The sequence below is a fragment of the Triticum dicoccoides genome, chromosome 2A, assembly GCF_002162155.2.
Source record: "Triticum dicoccoides isolate Atlit2015 ecotype Zavitan chromosome 2A, WEW_v2.0, whole genome shotgun sequence".
NCBI classification, from domain to species: domain Eukaryota; kingdom Viridiplantae; phylum Streptophyta; class Magnoliopsida; order Poales; family Poaceae; genus Triticum; species Triticum dicoccoides.
Window position 1 is genome coordinate 779,983,562 of NC_041382.1, and position 14,021 is coordinate 779,997,582.

The following is a 14,021-nucleotide window of genomic DNA, read 5'->3' on the forward strand; positions in this document are numbered from 1 at the left end:
TCGTGATTCAAATCACCGATGATCCTAGTGCCGAACGGACGGCACCTCCGCGTTCAACACACGTACAGCCCGGTGACGTCTCCCACGCGTTGATCCAGCAAGGAGAGAGGGAGAGGTTGAGGAAGACTCCATCCAACAGCAGCACAATGGCGTGGTGGTGGTGGAGGAGCGTGGCAATCCAGCAGGGCTTCGCCAAGCACCATGGGAGAGGAGGAGTAGGAAGAGAGGTAGGGCTGTGCCAGAACTTCGTGTATAGCTCCCATGCGCCTCCCCACTATATATAGGGGTGGAGGGGCTGGTTTCTTGCCCTCCAAGTCCATTGGGGCGTTGGCCAAGGTGGGAGGAAAGAAATCTCATTATTTCCTTCCCCACCCATTGTTATCCCCCCTTTTTAGGGATATGATCTTATTCCTTCTAAGGGGGGATCTTGGTGCACCTTGACCAGGGGTGTGGGGCCTTGCCCCCACTACCCACGTCCATGTGGGTCCCCCCATGCAGGTGGGCCCCACTCCGGAACCTTCTAGAACCTTCCCGGTACAATACCGAAAAATCCCGAACATTTTCCGGTGGCCAAAATAGGACTTCCCATATATAAATCTTTACCTCCGGACCATTCCGGAACTCCTCGTGACGTCCGGGATCTCATCCGGGACTCCGAACAACATTCGGTAACCACATACAAACTTCCTTTATAACCCTAGCATCATCGAACCTTAAGTGTGTAGACCCTACGGGTTCGGGAGACATGTAGACATGACCGAGACGTTCTCCGGTCAATAACCAACAGCGGGATCTGGATACCCATGATGGCTCCCACATGTTCCACGATGATCTCATCGGATGAACCACGATGTCAAGGACTTAATCAATCCCGTATACAATTCCCTTTGTCTAGCGGTATTGTACTTGCCCGAGATTCGATCGTCGATATCCTTATACCTTGTTCAATCTTGTTACCGACAAGTCTCTTTACTCGTTCCGTAACACATCATCCCGTGATCAACTCCTTGGTCACATTGCGCATATGATGATGTCCTACCGAGTGGGCCCAGAGATACCTCTCCGTTTACACGGAGTGACAAATCCCAGTCTCGATCCGCATAAAACAATAGATACTTTCGGAGATACCTGTAGTGCACCTTTATAGTCACCCAGTTACGTTGTGACGTTTGATACACCCAAAGCACTCCTACGGTATCCAGGAGTTACATGCTCTCATGGTCGAAGGAAGAGATACTTGACACTGGCAAAGCTCTAGCATATGAACTACACGATCTTTTGTGCTAGTCTTAGGATTGGGTCTTGTCCATCACATCATTCTCCTAATGATGTGATCCCGTTATCAACGACATCCAATGTCCATAGCCAGGAAACCATGACTATCTGTTGATCACAACGAGCTAGTCAACTAGAGGCTCACTAGGGACATATTGTGGTCTATGTATTCACACGTGTATTACGATTTCCGGATAATACAGTTATAGCATGAATAAAAGACAATTATCATGAACAAGGAAATATAATAATAATACTTTTATTATTGCCTCTAGGGCATATTTCCAACAACCCTATCTCCCCTTATTTATTTCTGGTGGCAGCTGAGGGCCTCTCTTGCTTACTGAAAGCTCAAGAAGAAGGGATTAGAGGAGTTTCTGTTGTGACCACAGCGCCAGCGGTAAATCACCTCCTCTTTGCGGATGACAGTTTGCTCTTCTTTGAGGCAACAACGGAGAGTGCAGTTAAAGTCCGAGAGTTGTTGAAGAAATACTATGATGCGTCAGGACAACGTATCAACACAGACAAATCATCCATATACTTCAGCAAAGGTGTACTAGATACATTGAGGAATGAGGTGAAAGGATTGCTTGATGTGCATAATGAATCGCTGTCGGAGAAATATTTTGGGCTACCAACTGATGTTGGTAGTTCAAAGGAGGGGTGCTTTCGGTACCTAAAGGATGGAATATGGAAGCAGGTACAAGGATGGATGGAAAAGTGCTTATCAGCTGGAGGGAAGGAAGTTCTAATAAAATCGGTGGCACAATCCATACCAACATACTCCATGGCTTGTTTCAAATTGCCAAGAGGTTTGTGTGAGCATATTAATGGTCTACTCAGGAAGTTTTGGTGGGGCAGCAAAAGAGGAGAAAGGAAAATGGCTTGGGTGTCTTGGAATACTATGTGCAAGCCTAAATTCATGGGAGGAATGGGTTTTAGAGATATTGAACTTTTGAATCTAGCTTTGCTGGCCTGACAAGCTTGGCGCCTTCTACAGGAACCCGATTCTCTAAGCGCGAGGGTGCTCAAGGCACGTTACTACCGACAATGCAGCATCCTTGAGGTTTGGCGCTCTATTATGGAGGGTAAGGAGATCCTAGCACTCGGAATTATCAAAAGAGTGGGGACAGGTGCGGATACTGACATCTGGAGCGATAACTGGATACCACGTGACTATAAGCTGCGGCCTTTGTGTGCCTTGAGGGCTGATCCACCGCAACAGGTCTCGGAGTTGATTGACTCGGTCACGAGGACATGGAACAAGCAGATGCTCGTCGAACATTTTGTCGGCCCTGATGTGGATGCTATTCTGAATATCCCGTTGAGCTCAAGGCTGCAAGATGACTTTTATGCGTGGCACTATGACAAGCGAGGCATCTTCTCGGTCAAATCAGTGTCAGGATGTTAACGGGTATAAAGTATCAGCGGGAGGATTGGATAGAGTATGGCACAAGCACATCCGATCAGGCCTCGGCCAAAAGGGATTGGTCCCGCCTCTGGAAGGCGAGGGTGCCTTCGTAGGTCAGGGTTTTTTTCTGGCGCCTCGCACATACCTCATTGTCAACTGGGGTTATCCGACATCACCGAAAGATGGTAGATACAGCGGCCTGCCCTTTATGCAATGCACAGGAAGACACTTGGCACCACTCTTTGTTTGACTGCCGTATGGCCCGCTGTGTGTGGGCACTTGGTGAAGAGAGGTGCTGAAACATGTCATTTCTAATAGATCACCGGATCCCAGGCTGGGGTTATTCTGGTTGTTTGAAACATTAAATGAACAGGAGCTTGCAAAAGTCTTGATCACTATGTGGGCTATATGGTGGGCGCGAAGAAAAGCAATCCATGACAACGAATTTCAGAGCCCGCTGTCTACTTGGTGTTTTATCACGAGGTATCTTCAGGACCTAGAGATTGCAGTGAAGCGGGAAGACCCGATCGCTATGTCAGCTGTCGGGACCTGGCCTCGGAACAAAGCATGGCTTCCACTGGTGGAAGACGAAGCAAAATTCAATGTGGATGGGGGAATATCGAGGCATGGCCATGTTGGGGCAGCAGCGGTGATATGCAGAGACAAGGAAGGTCTTTTCCTGGGGGCTTCGACACTGGTTTTCGACGGTTTGAACGATGCGGTTGCTTTGGAGGCACACGCATGCAATGAAGCTCTAGCTTTGGCTACGGACCTAAATCTAACCCGCTTGCTGATTGCTTCCGATTGTCTGGAAGTAGTGAACAGGATAGAAACAACATCGGTGACACACTATGCATCGGTGTTACATGAAATATCAGAGAGGAGAAGGGATTTCCACCATGTCAAGTTCAAGTTTGAACATAGAGAAAATAATTTCGAAGCCCATGCACTGGCGAAAGCGGCATCTTCTCTTGTTGCAGGTCGCCACATTTGGCTAGGGACAGTAGCAGACATTATTTGTATTCCGATGTTGATTAATGCTTAATAACGTCCCTAGTTACCCGTTAAAAAAAATTAGTCCCCTAAAAAAAGTAACTCAATTAGTACAATAGATAATTCTAAAAGAGGACACTGTTTTTCTTTTGCAGAAAAAAGTCAGTTTCTCGTAAAAACACAATTGTTTTTTTTTTGCGGAAGAAACTTCCAATGTATTCATAATCTATCATGACATTACAGAAATCGTTTTTCTGCGACGAACTAGAAATTAAACTTTGGTAACGTGCCAGTACAGTACATCCCGAACATGTATGTCATTTGTTAAGCATTTCTCGGCTTATGTATTTAAGCTGTATGTATTGACCGTCATGCAGTAACACTGACAGTGAGAGATGGAGCACCGTTTCCGGGCGGCCTAATTATCCGGTTATGCCGTCTTGACCATCATACAGCACGTGACACCGACGGCTTCTCTTTTTTGTGTTGACACCAGACGTAACACTGAGAGTGACACGCTACTTTGCGTTTCTAGTTGGTCTTGAAGCTGACCCACTCGGATATTACTTTTTTTTTGAGAGATAGCACGCAAATTACATGCCTTAACTTTATAGAAGGCGGAGGGTAAATTACAAGAAATTCAGACAAGCTTGCATCACAGCCTGGTCAGACATTACGAAGTTACTGATGATCACACACACGCTGAGAAAAAGATGCATACGATTTGACCTCTCATCTTATTAACTATGACAACATGCTTGCACAATTAATTAAAAGTTTAAAACACACCGGCTTAACGGTCACTCACTCAACACTACGTTACATCGATAGAACATGTCTCACATGTCGGCGGCGATCCCCTCGTCGCCGGTGGTGGCGGTCTCGATATCCTGGACACGCCTGTTGGGGGCGGCGCAGTTGTTCCGGATCTCGCCCTTGTTGCCGGTGAGGAGGTCCATGTTGCTCATCTTGGTCATGGACCGGGCGAACTGCTCGAAGAAGGCGCCCTGGTTGAGCGAGAAGCGGGTGGCCATGCGCTTGGTGGTGGGGTGGTCGATGAGGCCCTGGTCCGACTTGAACAGGCCCTGCCTCGCGATCAGGTCGAAGTAGTACTTGTTGTCGAAGGCGTCCGGGGTGCGGACGTCGAGGTTCTGGGTCAGGGTGCCGGCGGGGTTGTCCCCAGCGCACTTGTTCCGGAGAGAGGTGGCGAACTTGGAGTCGATGGCCGGGTTGGTGTCGAACACCGGCTTGAAGCGGTCCTCGAAGGCCGGGCAGTGGGCGACGCCGAAGGTGTGCGCGCCGGAGAGGGACACCAGGTCGGCCACGTCCAGGCTGCGGTTGCTGAAGGAGGAGATGAGGGTCGGCACGTCGAAGAAGGGCGCCGGCAGGAGGCCGACGAGAGCGGACGACGCCGGGGCGAGGGCGTCGCGGCGGCCGAGGGAGACGTCGAAGCGCGGCCCGCCGGCCTCGACGAGGGAGTCGCGGGTGGCGAGCACGGTGATGTCGGCGCAGGAGACGGTGGGCCCGCAGGCGCTGTGCACGGCGGCGCGGATGCGCTCGATGAGGTCCAGCGCCACGGGGCGGAGGGTCTGGTTGGGGACCTCATTGAGCTCGCTGCCGGCGCCCTTGAGCAGCACGGACGCGTCGCAGCCCTGCGGGAAGCAGTCGTGGAAGAGGATGCGGATGAGCGCCGGCGCCACGCCCACGTCGCGGCGGAACGTCTCGGCGACGTGGAACTCCACGATGTGCTCCAGGTCCGGGCACGTCGCGGCGTGGAAGTTGGGTGAGAGCTGGCCCTCCGACGAGTGGACGGCGGCGCAGACCAAGGCCAGGACGGCGATGGCCGCTGCTGCTCTGGACGCCATCGCTGAAGCTGAGCTTCTAGCTTCTTGCAGACCTTAGCTAGTGACCTACGTCTGAGGGAGGGAGGGTCGTGTGGCTTGCACAAGATAGCCGCTAACCCCTTGCTATTTATACACCGAACGGCTAGTCACCTCCGACCGAGCTGGCTGGCTCGATCTGATCCACATGCGATGTTCAAGTCGTGGAGATTAACTAGAGAAGAGAGAAGACTAGTCGCAGAAAGAGAGAGACTAATTGCAAATTAAAGAGGGACATGCAACATGTGCAAGTTGCATGGACAAAGGTCAAGAAAATCAACTGGCCGGGTAGGGTACCTCAGCTGGATCGTGTCTCTTCCTCGAACTTTCCTCCTTGTTTCCACGTGAACTTTCACCTAACACCACAGTGACGTGCATGTTGGACACACTTAGTATATTATTATAGTATATATGCAAGGAAAAAAGCGGCATAGATTGCTCGACAGATTGCATGAATCGAGCACGTATTTGCTAATTTGGCAAGCTATAATCTACGGAGCAAGCAAGAGCATCCAGTTGGATCTAACGGATATGGAATCATTCTGAACGACACCAAGCTACGGGTTGAGCGATTGATTAGTTAATGGCGGCCACCGAAGATAATTAAGCTATATCCCGCAAAAGAAAAAGATAATTAAGCTATAGGTGTGGTTAGTTGGGGGTCAAGTGTCGTCTTATCTCTCGGACGATGCATGCAAAGCTACGTACCACATGCATGAGAAAATAAAGCCGCTGAAAGTTCGCCGCCGGCGCCGGGCACGTGCTGCACTGTACCACAACACTACTATATTAGCTACGTACGTACACTGGATCGGGTCAGTCATGGACATGGTATGGACGCGTGCTTTCCTAGCTCCTATCCAAAAAGTCATTTGCTCTTCTATCGTCGCACCTCCTTCTCCTTCATCATCATCAGCAAATAAATAAATGAATGGACGAAGACTTGTTCTTCTTTGCATGCATATGCATGTCCACTGAAAGCTACCGTTAGAGGAGCATCTATACACCTGCAGATGCGTCCGCCGGAGGTAATCGGACAGTCTGCATTTTCCCCACTCCATACCTGCATGCCCCTTATATGTCCTACCACAAATCTATACAAAACCATGCCCAGTATGTAAACTATGTAAATCAACATATGAACATAGTAATCCATCATACATATAACATATAAACATAACAATTCGACATAAATATAACATTCAAAGTTCATCACAATCCGATCCAAAAGGGTCTAACAGAGTTCATCACACAACTAACTTAATACTACTAACCTAAAATAAGAGAGGGCCATTAGATTTCACACTTCCTCGGTGGGGCGCTTCCACTTGTGGTCTCGGGAGCGGTGGCTGTCACTAGTAGAAAAAGGGTCAAATGTGAAGCACATTAGTGCCGGTTTGAATTTGAGCCGGCACTAATGTGTCCATTAGTGCCGGTTCCAACGGCTAGGCGGACGGACATCATTAGTACCGGTTCGTGGTGAACCTTTAGCACCGGTTCGTGCCACGAACCGGTACTAAAGTGAGTGGTGGCAGGATGTTGTCAGTCCGGGGCCCCTCCAGCATCTTTAGTACCGGCTCGTATCACGAACCGGTACTAAAGGTCGTCCTACATAGACCCTTCGTCCACCCGAGCTCGCTCTGTTCTTCCCCTTTCCCCTCTCCTCTCTGTTCTTTTCCCTCTTCCTCTCAAGCTCATCACACAGTTTGCCCAAAATCTGTCAAGATTTGAAGGCCCCCATCCATTCAAATGATCACAAAGGTTAGCAACTTTGTCCTTTCATCTCTCATTGCTAGATTAGCTCGTGCAATGCTTTATATAGTGTTTGATTTTTGAGTTTAGTAATTTGGGAGGAATTATATATATGTGCTAGTATTTGATTTATATGCAATCTAGGGTCAAAAATAACACTTAGTTTGCATATGTAGGTTTGGCTTACTTAGTGCCTTCTAAATCTCCGTCGTAACCACCGTCGATCGCCCGCAACGTCCCGTCGCCGGCACCACCTTGTGGTGAGCCTCTTGTTCATGAAGTTTTATATAAAAAATTGATGTTTGTGTGATTTGGATATATAGTTACTCGTATAATTATCTTACCCATACGTTGTTTGTTATACATAGTGCCATGGTTTTGATATCCGTCCCCGTCGGCCCTCGTCCGGGTTATGATTCGGATGTGGTATATTCTCTTTTAAAACTATTCATTGCATTTCGTGTTTATGACAAATTATGCCCATCAAGTTGACATAGATATTTGTATGTAGGAGGTAGTTGAACTGGAAATTCCAACCGACCCTGTTGTCGAGAGGTTAAATTTAGTTGAAAGAGAAAACGAGGATTTGAAGGAAAAATTGAAAAGAATTGAGGGGGAGAAGATGGAATTGGAGTTGCATGTTGCTGATGTCGTCGATGATCACAAGATTAAGATGGAGAAAATGCGCTTGAAGATTAGAAAGATTAGAAAATATGCCATTCATAGTGAGGCTTGGTATCATTATGCTGTTGGATCAATTGTTACCTTAGTTGCGATCTTGATGTCATTTGTTGTTGCATTTAAATTCTTTAGCTAGAGAGTTATTTGTTTGTTGCATTTAAGTGCTGTATGATCTTTATGTATGAACTTTATGTATTGTATTAATTTGGTGTTTTCGGTGCTGTGTATTGAAGATGAGCCGGCAATGGATGTACGATGACCGATGCTCTCCCGAGTTCATTAATGGCGTGCGTACTTTTCTGCTTGCGGCTGAGGCAAACAAGCGGGCGGATGGTTTTATGCCTTGTCCATGTGCTGGCTGTAAGAATGGTCACAATTACTCTACGTCAAGAACCATTCACGTCCACCTGTTTGAGTCCGGTTTCATGCCCCACTATAATGTTTGGACCAAGCATGGAGAAAGAGGGGTTATGATGGAAGACAATGAAGAAGAAGAGGACGACGACAGCTATCCTGGCCATGGGTTCCCTGAATACGATGATACAACAATGGGGGAAGAAGCTGAGCCGGTAATGCGGGAAGAAGCTGAGCCGGCAATGCGGGAAGAAGCTGAAGAAGAGGCATCGGATGAGCCCGTTGATGATCTAGGTCGGGCCATTGCCGATGCAAAGAGAAATTGCGCAAGTGATTGGAGAAGAAGAAGTTGCAGCGCATGTTAGAGGATCACAAAAAACTGTTGTACCTGAATTGCGTAGGTGACAAGAAAAAGTTGGGCACCACACTGGAATTGCTACAATGGAAGGCAGAGAATGGTGTATCTGACAAGGGATTTGGAAAGTTGCTGGTAATGATAAAGAATATGCTTCCAAAGGACAACGAATTGCCCGAGAGTATGTACGAAGCAAAGAAGGCTGTCTGCCCTCTAGGGTTAGAGGTGCAGAAGATACATGCATGCCCTAATGATTGCATCCTCTACTGCGGTGAGTACGAGGATTTGAACGCTTGCCCGATATGCGGTGCATTGCGCTATAAGATCAGCCGCGATGACCCTGGTGATGTCGAGGGCGAGCGCCCCAGGAAGAAGATTCCTGCCAAGGTGATGTGGTATGCTCCTGTTGGGGAACGTAGTAATTTCAAAAAATTTCCTACGCACACGCAAGATCATGGTGATGCATAGCAACGAGAGGGGAGAGTGTGATCTACGTACCCTTGTAGAACGACAACGGAAGCGTTAGCACAACGTGGTTGATGTAGTCATACGTCTTCACGGTTCGACCGATCCAAGCACCGTTACTCCGGCACCTCCGAGTTCTTGGCACACGTTCAGCTCGATGACGAACCCCGGACTCCGATCCAGCGAAGTGTCGGGGAAGAGTTCCGTCAGCACGACGGCGTGGTGACGATCTTGATGTACTACCGTCGCAGGGCTTCGCCTAAGCACCGCTACAATATTATCGAGGACTATGGTGGAAGGGGGCACCGCACACGGCTAAGAATATGATCACGTGGATCAACTTGTGTCTCTAGGGGGTGCCCCTGCCTCCGTATATAAAGGTTCAAGGGAGGGGGGCCGGCCGGCCAGGAGAGGTGCGCCAGGAGGAGTCCTACTCCCTCTGGGAGTAGGACTCCCCCCCCCTTTCCTAGTTGGAATAGGATTCGTGAGGTGGGAAAAGAGAGAGAGAGAAGGAGGGGGGCGCCGGCCCCCTCTCTCCTTGTCCTATTCGGACTAGGGGTGGAGGGGCGCGCGGCCCAGCCCTGGCTGCCTCTTCTCTTCTTCCACTAAGGCCCACTAAGGCCGATATCCAAACATAGGCTTCCAATATATCAATCTTTATGTCTCGACCATTTCGAGACTCCTCATCATGTCCGTGATCACATCCGGGACTCCGAACAACCTTTGGTACATCAAAATGCATAAACTCATAATATAACTGTCATCGTAACCTCAAGCGTGCGGACCCTACGGGTTCGAGAACAATGTAGACATGACCGAGACACGTCTCCGGTCAATAACCAATAGCGGAACCTGGATGCTCATATTGGCTCCTACATGTTCTACAAAGATCTTTTATCCGTCAGACCGCATAACAACATACGTTGTTCCCTTTGTCATCGGTATGTTACTTGCCCGAGATTCGATCGTCGGTATCCCATACCTAGTTCAATCTCGTTACCGGCAAGTCTCTTTACTCGTTCTGTAATACATCATCCCGCAACTAACTCATTAGTTGCAATGCTTGCAAGGCTTAAGTGATGTGCATTACCGAGCGGGCCCAGAGATACCTCTCCGACAATCGGAGTGACAAATCCTAATCTCGAAATACGCCAACCCAACATGTACCTTTGGAGACACCTGTAGAGCTCCTTTATAATCACCTAGTTACGTTGTGACATTTGGTAGCACACAAAGTGTTCCTATGGCAAACGGGAGTTGCATAATCTCATAGTCATAGGAACATGTATAAGTCATGAAGAAAGCAATAGCAACATACTAAACGATCGGGTGCTAAGCTAATGGAATGGGTCATGTCAATCAAATCATTCAACTAATGATGTGATCCTGTTAATCAAATAACAACTCTTTTGTTTAGGGTTAGGAAACATAACCATCTTCGATTAACGAGCTAGTCAAGTAGAGGCATACTAGTGACACTCTGTTTGTCTATGTATTCACACATGTATTATGTTTCCGGTTAATACAATTCTAGCATGAATAATAAATATTTATCATGAAATAAGGAAATAAATAATAACTTTATTATTGCCTCTAGGGCATATTTCCTTCAGCTCCTATAATACCACGGTTGAAACATTTGTTCCAAAACAAAGAGCATGCCAAGGCGATGCGATGGCACAAAGAAGACCGTAAGAAAGACGGAAAGTTGAGAGTACACGCTGACGGGTCGCAATGGAGAAAAATCGAAAGAAAGTATGGGAAGGAGTTTGCAGATGACGCAAGGAACGTATGGTTTGGTCTAAGCGCAGATGGCATTAATCCTTTTGGGGAGCAGAGCAGCAACCATAGCACCTGGCCTGTGACTCTATGTTTGTATAACCTTCCTCCTTGGTTGTGCATGAAGCGGAAGTTCATTATGATGCCAGTGCTCATCCAAGGCCCTAAGCAACCCGGCAACGACATTGATGTGTACCTAAGGCCATTAGTTGAAGAACTCTTACAACTATGGAATGGAACAGGTGTACGTGCGTGGGATGAGCACATGGGGGAAGAATTTGACCTAAAGGCATTGCTGTTCATGACCATCAATGATTGGCCTGCTCTCAGTAACCTTCCAGAACAGACAAACAAGGGATACCGTGCATGCACGCACTGTTTGGACGATACCGATAGTATATATTTGGCTAATTGTAAGAAGAATGTGTACCTGGGACATCGTCGATTTCTTCCGAGCAGGGATCCCGTAAGAAAGAAAGGCAAGCATTTCAAAGGTGAGGCGGATCACCGGACGAAGCCTCGCCACCGTACTGGTGCTGATGTACATGACATGGTCAAGGATTTGAAGGTGGTCTTTGGAAAGGGTCTTGGTGGACAACCTGTTCCAGATGACGCTGACGGACGCGCACCCATGTGGAAGAAGAAATCTATATTTTGGGACCTGCCCTATTGGAAAGACCTAGAGGTCCGCTCCGCAATCGACGTGATGCACGTGACGAAGAATCTTTGTGTGACCCTGCTTGGCTTCTTGGGCGTGTATGGGAAGACAAAAAATACACCTGAGGCACGGGAGGACCAGCAACATATGACGGAAAAGACAACATACATCAGGATCATGCAAGCTACACTCTTACCAAAGAAGAGAAGGAAATCTTCTTTGAATGCCTGCTCAGTATTAAGGTACCATCTGGCTTCTCGTCAAATATAAAGGGAATAATAAACATGGCAGAGAAAAAGTTCCAAAACCTAAAGTCTCATGACTGCCACGTGATTATGACGCAACTGCTTCAGGTTGCATTGAGGGGGTTCTACCGGAAAACGTTCGATTAGCCATTGTGAAGCTATGTGCATTCCTCAATGCAATCTCTCAGAAGGTAATCGATCCAGAAATCATAACAAAGTTAGAGAGTGATTTGGTGCAATGTCTTGTCAGTTTCGAGTTGGTGTTCCCACCATCCTTCTTCAACATCATGACGCACGTCCTAGTTCACCTATGCGAAGAGATTAATGTTTTGGGTCCTGTATTTCTACACAATATGTTCCCCTTTGAGAGGTTCATGAGAGTCTTAAAGAAATATGTTCATAACCGTGCTAGGCCAGAAGGAAGCATCTCCAAGGACCATGAAAATGAGGAGGTCTTTGAGTTTTGTATTAACTTTATTCCTGACCTTAAGCCGATTGGTGTTCCTGAATCGCGGCATAAGGGCAGACTGGATGGAAAAGGCACGCTAGGAGGGGAACAAACAATATGTATGGACGGACATTCTCTCACTGAAGCACACTACACAGTTCTACAGAATTCCGCCTTGGTGGCTCCGTATATGGATGAACACAAGAATTTGCTACGCTCCAAACACCCGGAGTGGTCTGATCACTGGATTACACGTGAACAAACCAGGAGTTTCGCCAGCTAGTTGCAGACATGTACCATGCATGACGCCTCTATTGAAGATGACTTGTACTTGCTGTCCTAGTTACCATCTTCGAATATAATGACTTTCAAAGGGTACGAGATAAATGGTAATACATTTTACATGATCGCCCAAGATAAGAAGAGCATCAACCAAAACAGTGGTGTCCGCTTTGATGCAGAAACCAAGACGGGAAAGGAAACATATTATGGTTATATACATGACATATGGGAACTTGACTATCGACGTGGTTTGAAGGTCCCTTTGTTTCGGTGCAAATGGGTCAATATGACACGAGGCGGGGTAACGGAAGACCCGCAGTACGGAATGACAACAGTGGATCTTAACAATCTTGCGTATGCAGACGAACCATTCGTCCTAGCCAATGATGTGGCACAGGTTTTCTATGTGAAAGACATGTCTACCAAGCCAAGAAAAAGAAAACATAAGGAAACGAATGCATCGTACGATGAGCCAAAGCGGCACATAGTTCTTTCTGGGAAGAGAAACATCGTGGGAGTGGATGACAAGACAGACATGTCAGCAGATTATGAAAAGTTTGATGAAATTGCTCCATTCACAGTGAATATTGACCCGAGCATCCAGTTAAATGATGAAGATTTTCCATGGCTATGGCGCAAAGGGACACATGCGAAGAAAAAGTTTCACACCCAAAGATCTGGGATGTGATCGGCTTCACTATCATCACTTTCTTCTGTGTTTCACACCCAGGAGGGAATCTCTGTAATAGTTAGGGTAGCTAGTTATGTGTTTTGGCATTTGAAACGCGAAGAAATTTTATGTGCAAGCAAATTCTTTCATGCATTTACTGATTTTTTCAGCTAATGACCCTGAAATTGAAAAGCATTTCAAATGAACTCAGAAAAGGTTGAAAGTTGGCATGGTACCATGATTTCACTCACATAGCATGTGCAAAAAAGTAGAGAGGGTTACCGCAAAAACTGGATGCACTTCGTGTACAAAATGGACAATCTCTTTCGAAGTATCAGGGTTTCGGACGAAAACTCATCCGTTACAAAGGCATTTCATTTTTTAAATAACCTAAGCATTACCAAATTGAATATAATGATAAAACACACTAATATTAAACATAAGAAAAAAGAATCACTGAAAAATCTATTTTCAAAGTTAAGTTATTCACAAACTAGTGATTCACACAAATTTCAAATAATTCAAAATTTAAAGTATTCAAATTTGTAAACTACCGGTACTAACAGAAAGTTTGTAATTTTTTGTACCTAAAGCAAAAATATTCACAAAGAAACACTAAATACAGCAAAAACAACTCAAAAATAAATAAAACAAAAATAAATAAAGCAAAAAATAAGGAAAAAAGCCCACCTACTGCGTCACAGCGGCCTGCATACGACTAGAAACCCAACCTGTTGTTGGGCCAGGATGCAGGCCCGCAAAGGCCCAGTAGG

General features: G+C 46.9%; 1 protein-coding gene across 1 annotated transcript; it reads right to left on the reverse strand.

Annotated features, from left to right (window-relative positions):
• Positions 1-4,268: 4,268 nt before the first annotated feature.
• On the reverse strand, positions 4,269-5,615 carry LOC119357248 (peroxidase 12-like). Its single transcript, XM_037624243.1, has one exon. It carries the CDS (start codon positions 5,542-5,544, stop codon positions 4,519-4,521), a length of 1,026 nt encoding a protein of 341 aa, XP_037480140.1. The 5' UTR covers positions 5,545-5,615; the 3' UTR covers positions 4,269-4,518.
• Positions 5,616-14,021: the final 8,406 nt, after the last annotated feature.

What these genes read in the sequence shown, in the direction of transcription:
- LOC119357248 (XM_037624243.1), bottom strand. Translation starts at nt 5,544, where the DNA reads ATGGCGTCCAGAGCAGCAGCGGCCATCGCCGTCCTGGCCTTGGTCTGC.